Consider the following 8,741-nt stretch of genomic DNA (forward strand, 5'->3'; position numbering starts at 1 on the left):
TAAACACAACCCAAATGAGAACCACAACAAACAATTACGCAAGAACACAAAAACAAAAAAAAAAATTCGAAGACAACTACGAGGGATCCTTACCATTCCTTTTGTCCGGGCGTGACGTTATTCCCTCGGTCTTATCAATATAAACCCCTTTGCCGCTTCGAGAAGAAAAGAAATACAGTTCATGCGTGACGTTATTTCTAGTATATATTTAAGAACTTTGCATTAATAATGTGAATCAATAAATTTAAATTATATATAATCGAAGGAGAATAAAAGAAATACAGTCGAAAACAAAAGAAAATGTTAGATACAAAAATATTTGTTGAATGATAATGTCACGATAAGGTTATTATTATGTAGTACTGTTCATGCAATGGCGATTCTAAGTGTATATCCATGAGGTCACGGGACATCACTAATTTAAAAATTTTTAATAGAAAATACTCTTTAAATTGTATAGGGTACCACTAAATTTAACCGCAGGACCCCATTATTTTCAAATTTATAGTTATTCTTTTAAATTGTTTAAGACACCACTAAATTTAACTATTCTTTTTTTTCGGACAGCTGTTAGGATCACCCAGGGGACTTAACCACTCAGCGTTCATCTCCTACACAGTTATACCCGTCCCCAACTGCGTGCTCAGGAGGAAACCAGCACCAATTCCATACGGGGCATGAACGGTAAAACCCTTCTCCCCTCTACCCCCAACGTGATGTGAGAAAGGTACCATGGGTGGAACTTCATGGCATAGATGAATTTGTGGGTTAATATGTAGCCAACGAGGGTCGAACTCCCGACCTCCCCTAAAGGAGACAGACCACAAACTGCTGGACCACATCATATATTTTTGAGTTTGTAGTTTTTTGAAAGTAAACTACCACAAAAATAGCATTCAAATATAATTAGTAGTGAAAAAATCAGTTGGAACCCCACTGCATTTTAATCTTAGAATCGCCACCGTGTTCATGAGTTGTTCGTTTTTTTTAATATATATATATATATATATATATATATATATATATATATATATATATATATATATATATATATATATATATATATATATAGGTAACGGAAAGTGTAACATTCTTTTTTATTGTGGTTTAATAGTTGTGAAACGACCTAACCCGTTATTATACCAACTCGGGGATTTTTTTTCTTTCATTTAACGCGTTAATCTCGATAACAACGACACCATAGTTATTAGTTATGTTCACAAAACATTTCCAATACTTAGCAAGTTTAAACAACTTTAATTTTATACATTACATAAACTTAGATGTCAAAATGAGCATAACATCCCACGACCCGTTTAACACGATCAAAAGACACTTTCGACCCAAAGCGTTTAACTCCGACATAAGACCGAGCATGGTGATTGGGAAAACACTACCCAATGCTAAATCGAATCTAAAAGTAACGTCTTCTAAGCAACCCACAATAATCCACTAATCCCCGCGCTTACCCTTGCCATCTCTTCCTTGCGAATCAATAAAAATATAAACAACGAGAGGGTGAGCTATAAAGCTTAGTGAGGATAAACATACTATATACATACATATGTATAAAATAATACGTATCACCAACACACGTAATAAACACATACCGCATTCTTGCTTAACTAAGCAAAGCTATACATAACGTACCACCATGTCAATCCGCAAGATTAGCTACAACACCACAGTATATAGATATACGTAATACCTAAAAACCCCAAGGTTAACCCCTTAACCTTAAACGCATGAGAGTTGGCCGAAAATCACGTGCTCTAGTGTATCCGAAAACTCACGCGATACACTACCTCAAGCCACACTACAATAGGGATGTCCGAACTACACGAGACATTGTTATTCCGAACTACACGAGATTCACTAGTGAAGCTGAACTACACGAGAATCACTACCCTAGGCCGCAACAACAACAATAGAAATGTCCGAACTACACGCGACATTGTGAATCCGAATTACACGAGATTCACTAGTGAAGCCAAACTACACGAGAATCACTACCCAAATCACCTCAATAACATCAACGGGGTTGACCTACTTGTCAATGTGAATTCGAAGCTCACGAGATTCACTACCCCACGGGTGGTAACCCAAACGCACAAACATGCCAAGTGGACCCAAACTCACGAGGTACATCATCCCACAGACATGTAAAGTGAACCCGAACGCACAAGGATCACTTTACCCCACCCACACCCATCCTATGCATACATACGCATATAATATATTTACACTCACCTTGTCGCCTTGATGAATGGAAACAAAATAATCTGCAACCGCCAATGGAAAGTACCTATTCCATTTATCACATAACAAACAACACAAAACCAACCCAAATTGACACTTAATGCAAATTTGACCCAATTGCACTTCCAAGCACAACCAAAGCCCAAACTAACCAATAATCACTTAATGCTAGTGAAAATGGTCCTATAACGCCAATTAAACCAAAACACAAGTATTAAATACTCGTCTTCCACAATTTGACCCATAAACCCTAATTTTGACCGAATTCAAAATTAGTCTTCCAAACACACTCTTATGAGTTCAAACATCATCACCATCACTAGTTTACACCTTTACTAGTGATTATCACTAACATCTTGACCCAAACAAGGTCAATTTTTCTTCCAAACCAAAAACCCACCAATATTAAGTCTAAAACCCACTTACTAGCAACAACAAACGCACTTCATGAGTACCAAAGGGTTTCTCATCAATTCAAGCTCAAACCGTAACTTTGAATATCAAATTAACAATTTAAATTCGAAGTTAGAACTTACCACCACTACCAAAATGTAGCCAAGAACGAGATGAACAACCTTAACACTTGCACTTTGATGAGATTTCCACTTCTTCTTTCAAACTAAGCTTTCTCTCTCTAAGATGGAGGTTTTTCACTCTAAAAGAGATGAGAGAGTTTGAGTAGGTGAAATGAGATCCAAGATAAGATCTAGATATGATCTTGGGGCCCCAAATCGACACCCATGTGAAATGACCAAAACACCCCTCATTTAAGCCTTTAAAAACGATTTAGAAAGGCAGATCTGGCAATAGGAACGTAGTTCCAAACATAGGAACGTCGTTCCACTTATACGTAACAAGAACGTCGTTCCACATAAAGGAACGTCGTTCCTCAAACGGCTCCAAAACGTTTTGTTTTGCTGGCAACCATTTTCATTGTTTCACAACGGTCGTTCCTAGTTTTGAAACGTCGTTCCTCCCTTTGAACGTCGTTCCTTTTTCTGATGTAAATTCTAATTCGGATGTAATTCTGAAAATGCATAAGTATATGGTAGATTTTTAGTGGCAGTTTTTAATGCATACATTTACTGATACTTTCTAATGCATAAAATTTAGGGTCTTACAAGTTGGAACATGTTCAAGATATTTGCTTAATTAACAAACTGTAATTAAAAATCTATGCTTGTACAATTTAACATGCAAGAAGTGAAGAAAACAACTTAACCAAATCAAATAGACAACATTGTTTAACTCTTGCATGTTAAACTATACAAGCTTAAATTTTTAATTGCAGTTTATTAGTCAAGTAAGTATATCTTAAGCATGTTCCAATAGAATAATTACTAATGCTGATAAAAAATGACAACTATAGAAAGATATAGAGATATGTGACTATAATATTGATTGAAACTTAAAACATAGTTTTAATTTTTATTTTTGTTTTTATTTTTAGTAAAAAACAGAATTAAAATAGATAACAATTTTTTACGAAATTGTGAAAAAATCGAATATTATAAGGACGAGCACGATAAACTTACGTTAAAAACATAGTTTTAATATGATATGATTTGTGATGTGATTTTATATAAATGACAACTAGATATTTACGTTTTCCATCATCTTTACACACACCAAACAAAAATTAAGAAAATACGAGCATGTGATTAGTTGATCCGGATCAACAAAGGCTCCATTGTTTTCTAGATAAGCCCACAGTAATTACTCCATAATAAATCCCATTTTTTATTTATTTATTTATTTATTTATTCGGAATATATTAAATTAAATACACTCAGAAATATAGTGTCCCTCCACTTCCATCACAGGTTTGTATGATTCCTTTTTTTCTTTCTCTGTTTCAAAATTTTCAAGATTAACAATAATTTAATTTTCAATTTTCAGGTCATCAAATGGAATTAGACCCAAAATTCTTGAATGTGGCAACTCTGTTAATCGCCACACTAATCGCCGCCAAAATCATCGCCACATTCTTAATCCCTAGATCTCATAAACGTCTACCGCCGGCCGTCAAAGCATGGCCGGTTATCGGCGGTTTAATCCGGTTCTTAAAAGGACCAATTATAATGCTGAAACAAGAATACCCAAAACTGGGTAGTGTTTTTACACTCAATCTTTTGAATAAAAATATAACCTTTTTGATTGGTCCAGAAGTTTCAGCTCATTTCTTTAAAGCATCTGAATCGGATCTGAGTCAGCAAGAGGTTTATCAGTTTAATGTTCCGACGTTTGGACCGGGCGTTGTGTTTGATGTGGATTATTCAGTCAGACAGGAACAGTTTAGGTTTTTTACTGAAGCATTAAGAGTTAATAAACTTAAAGCTTATGTAGATCATATGGTGTTTGAAGCTGAGGTACTATTACTACTACTAAATACTTCTATTTCATTATTGCACTTTATATTGTATGTATCTATCATTATTATGTTGTTTGTTATTGGGTTTAAAGCTTTTAATGTTAGTCTGCTTTTTTCCAAAATACTGTAGTTTATAGTGAACCTGATTATAGTTCGTTGATAATACGTGTTTAGATTTGATAAATTTAATACTTTAAATGGTATAAGTACATTAAAAGTGTGTTAACATATAATTATGTGATTGTGATGTGGAATAATTACATAGTTTCATACATGTTACTAACTAATTTGAATTACTTATCTACTAGTGTAAAGATATGCAATATAAGGCAGTTAATTAATCAAAAGTTAACTGAATTGACTTATTCAACTAATTTGAATCAACAAAAAGTTTTTTCATTTTTCTAATCACATTTTTTTGGTCTTTGATCTAAGGTTTTGATAACAATGCAAAGGATTATGGTTTGTCTTTAGTAATGTTTTACATGCTAAACTGCTAAAGGTCCATTATGGTTAATTGTTTTAAATGGTTATTGTTGGTGATTAAATAATAAAGAAGCCATACAAGTTCATTTTGCTACAAGTGGTTATGACAATTACATACTCGTATTTATGTGTTAAAGTTTGGCGTTTAGAGTATTTATATGTTATAAGTCGACATTTTGCCCCGTTTACTTGTTTTTTTTTCAAATTTTTAACATTTTGCATCCTTCGAAAAGAATTTCTGGATCCGCAACTGATCGTATAAATCGTCATATAATTGTTTTGTGAATGGGATTTGCAGGAATATTTCTCCAAATGGGGCGACAGTGGCGAAGTTGATCTGAAATACGAATTAGAAAGACTCATTATCCTTACAGCCAGTAGATGTCTATTAGGAGAAGAAGTTCGTAACAAACTTTTTGATGACGTGTCTGCTCTTTTTCATGATCTCGATAACGGCATGCTACCGATCAGCGTCATCTTCCCGTACCTCCCGATCCCCGCCCATCGCCGCCGTGACCAAGCCCGCAAAAAACTCGCCCACATCTTCTCAACCATCATAAAATCCCGTAAACAAAGCGGCAAATCAGAAAACGACATGTTGCAATGCTTTATCGATTCCAAATACAAAAACGGCCGACCCACTACTGAATCGGAGGTGACCGGACTTCTCATTGCCGCCCTGTTTGCGGGCCAACACACAAGCTCGATCACGTCAACATGGACCGGTGCGTACCTACTTTGCAACCCGAAATACATGAAGTTAGTAACCGATGAACAAACGAACATCATGAAAGAACACGGTGACAAAATCGATCATGATGTTTTATCGGAAATGAACGTGTTGTACCGATGCATAAAAGAAGCGTTAAGACTACACCCACCGCTAATCATGTTGTTACGGAGCTCTCATAGTGATTTTACGGTGACTACGAAAGAAGGGAAGGATTATGATATTCCTAAAGGCCACATCATCGCCACGTCACCAGCATTTGCCAACCGTTTGCCACATGTGTTTAAGGATCCGGATACGTATGATCCGGATAGGTTTAGTCCGGGTAGAGAAGAAGATAAAGTAGCTGGGGCGTTTTCGTATGTTTCTTTTGGTGGTGGTAGACACGGTTGCTTAGGTGAACCGTTTGCGTATTTGCAAATTAAAGCGATTTGGAGTCATTTGTTGAGGAATTTTGAGTTGGAATTGGTTTCGCCGTTTCCGGAGACGGATTGGAATGCTATGGTGGTTGGTGTTAAAGGGAAGGTTATGGTTCGTTACAAGCGAAAAGTACTAACCTGAAAGATGTAGTGAAATGCTTAGTTTGTTGATGTTTTTGATTAACTTTATGTGTTTTTTATGATGTTTGAAGTTTTGGTACCTTGTATTTGTCATTTTTTTTTTTTTTAAATAGGAGGAATTGTCTGTTATAAAGCCACAAACTTTAATCTTTCCTTTGGTTGTTGCTACTGAAAATCAGTAAATTGGGGGTTTTCAATTTAAGCTTAAGAAGTTTTGATCCTTATAATCTGTATTAATAGGATTACCATTTTCTTCAATCGATATTACGCAACTAATATCATCCAATGAACTTTTCATCTGCATCAATAACTTTTGACAGCAAGTTAATAACAAGACCATTTCAACCATGATTGCACAACCAGATAAAGAAAATGATAAAATTGAGAATGATTTACTTTAATTGTCTGACATTCCTGTAAAATTAAAAGATGCTCTAACTTAAGGTTTTCCTGTATCAGTAATAACACTAATTTGTTATATTTCAGTAGGCTTATAACTACCTTTAGTGGCCTGGTTCAATATATTCAAATTGAAAGAACCAATAAAAGAGAGATGTGTTGTAGAAGATATAGGAGAGAAAGAGGTTGAAGAGAGGTGTGATATATTTAATGTATATGTGTGTTTTTGTAACTTACATTATGCACATATATATAGTACAAATTTTACTATCCATATTTGACTAATTATCATCCATATTTAACTACTAAATTTACAACACTCCCCCTTGGATGGTAATTTTTTAAAGAGCAATTAATACTGTCTCGTTAAAAACCTTGCTAAAGAAAATCCAGTGGGATAAAACTTTAGCTAAGGGAAAAAGAGTGCAGCATAGAGTTGACTCCCCCTCAAGTAGACAACGCTGAGTCGTCACATCTTTTGAACTTGCCTCATGCCAATATTGTGAACGTATGTTTTGAAAACAGCGATTGACAGTGCTTTGGTATAAAGATCAGCAGAGTTGTTGATTGAACGTATCTCATTTTAATCTGGTTGTCTTTTACGAGATCTTGAGTATATGAGAAGAATCTGAGGTTTTCATCTGAAACTGTATCATCTAAATCTTTTATGTACAAGTTTGACCCATGTGATTTGTCTACAGTCTCCTTCATGGTTTGCTCAAACTGTTGTTTCAATTCCTATTCCCTTTCAGTCTTTTTCTGAGCCTTACCAATATACCATTCTTTTCCATCAAACTTATGACCGTTAAGACCGTTTATAGCTTTAGCGCCTCGTCAGCATTTATGTTTTGTTCTATCATTTTTGATACTCTTCTTTCATTTGTACTATGTAAGCTGTATTATCTTCATAGATAGTTGTTGGGCTTTATAGCGTTCTAGTCCACAAGAATCAATAATGATTTGTATCATTGATCTTAACTAAAATCATTCCCGAGTAGCTTCATGTAACGCAATCACTTCGGCATGATTTGATGATGTTGCAACAAGTGTTTGTTTTGAAAACGTCATGATATTGCGGTGCCTCCATGTAGGAATACATATCCAGTTTGAGATTTAGCTTTATGTAGATCAGATAAATAATCTGCATCTGTATAACCAAACAAATCTTGTTTCGAGTTGTTAGAATAAAATAATTATAAATCAGTAGTTCCCCGAAGGTATCAAACTATTTGTTTGATCCCATTCCAATGTCTTTTGGTAGGGGCTGAGCTGAACCTTGTCAACAAATTAACTGCAAAAGAAATGTCAGATCTTGTATAATTTGTAAGATACATAAGAGCCCCAATTTCACTAAAATATGGAACTTCTGAACCAAGAAGATCTTCATGATCTTCTAGAGGATGAAATGGATTAGTATCAATATTAAGAACTAACAACCATATGAGTACTTAATGGTTTTTGTCTTGTCCATATTAAAATATTTTAAAATCTTTTCGGTATAAGTTGTTTGATGTATAAGTAAGTCATTAGTTATATGCTCAATATGTAAATCAACGTAATACTTGATTTTTTATTTTATTTTAAAATCTTTCTTTAGAAGTTGAATGGCTTCATAGATTTCTTTATTTAAGATAATTGATATAAACAGCTATGATCACATATCCGAACATTGTTTTTATAAAACACACGTGCAAATAAGTTTATATGCATACCCTTTTCTTATCAAGTAGTAATTTAATCGATTATACCACATACGTCCCGATTGTATAAACCCATTTAGAAATCTTTGTGATTTAATGGAATATATTCCCTTGGGTTTTGCATTAGATGCTTATGATACCTTAACCCTTCAGGTATATTCATATATATATATATATCACAATTAAGTGATCCATACAGATAAGTAGTAATAACATCCATGAGATGCATTTAAATA

General features: G+C 34.4%; 1 protein-coding gene across 1 annotated transcript; it reads left to right on the top strand.

Moving 5' to 3' along the window:
• The first annotated feature begins 4,122 nt into the window (after positions 1-4,122).
• Positions 4,123-6,589, top strand: LOC139847589 (obtusifoliol 14-alpha demethylase-like). The gene is made up of 2 exons (XM_071837288.1): positions 4,123-4,628; positions 5,415-6,589. The coding sequence occupies exons 1-2, from the start codon at positions 4,167-4,169 to the stop codon at positions 6,405-6,407; spliced, it is 1,455 nt and encodes a 484-aa protein (XP_071693389.1). The 5' UTR covers positions 4,123-4,166; the 3' UTR covers positions 6,408-6,589.
• Positions 6,590-8,741: the final 2,152 nt, after the last annotated feature.

Source organism: Rutidosis leptorrhynchoides, chromosome 5 (genome assembly GCF_046630445.1).
Source record: "Rutidosis leptorrhynchoides isolate AG116_Rl617_1_P2 chromosome 5, CSIRO_AGI_Rlap_v1, whole genome shotgun sequence".
Taxonomy (NCBI): domain Eukaryota; kingdom Viridiplantae; phylum Streptophyta; class Magnoliopsida; order Asterales; family Asteraceae; genus Rutidosis; species Rutidosis leptorrhynchoides.

What these genes read in the sequence shown, in the direction of transcription:
- LOC139847589 (XM_071837288.1), top strand. Translation starts at nt 4,167, where the DNA reads ATGGAATTAGACCCAAAATTCTTGAATGTGGCAACTCTGTTAATCGCC. An exon ending in ATATGGTGTTTGAAGCTGAG is followed by an intron (nt 4,629 to 5,414) that starts GTACTATTACTA and finishes TGGGATTTGCAG; the next exon opens with GAATATTTCTCCAAATGGGG.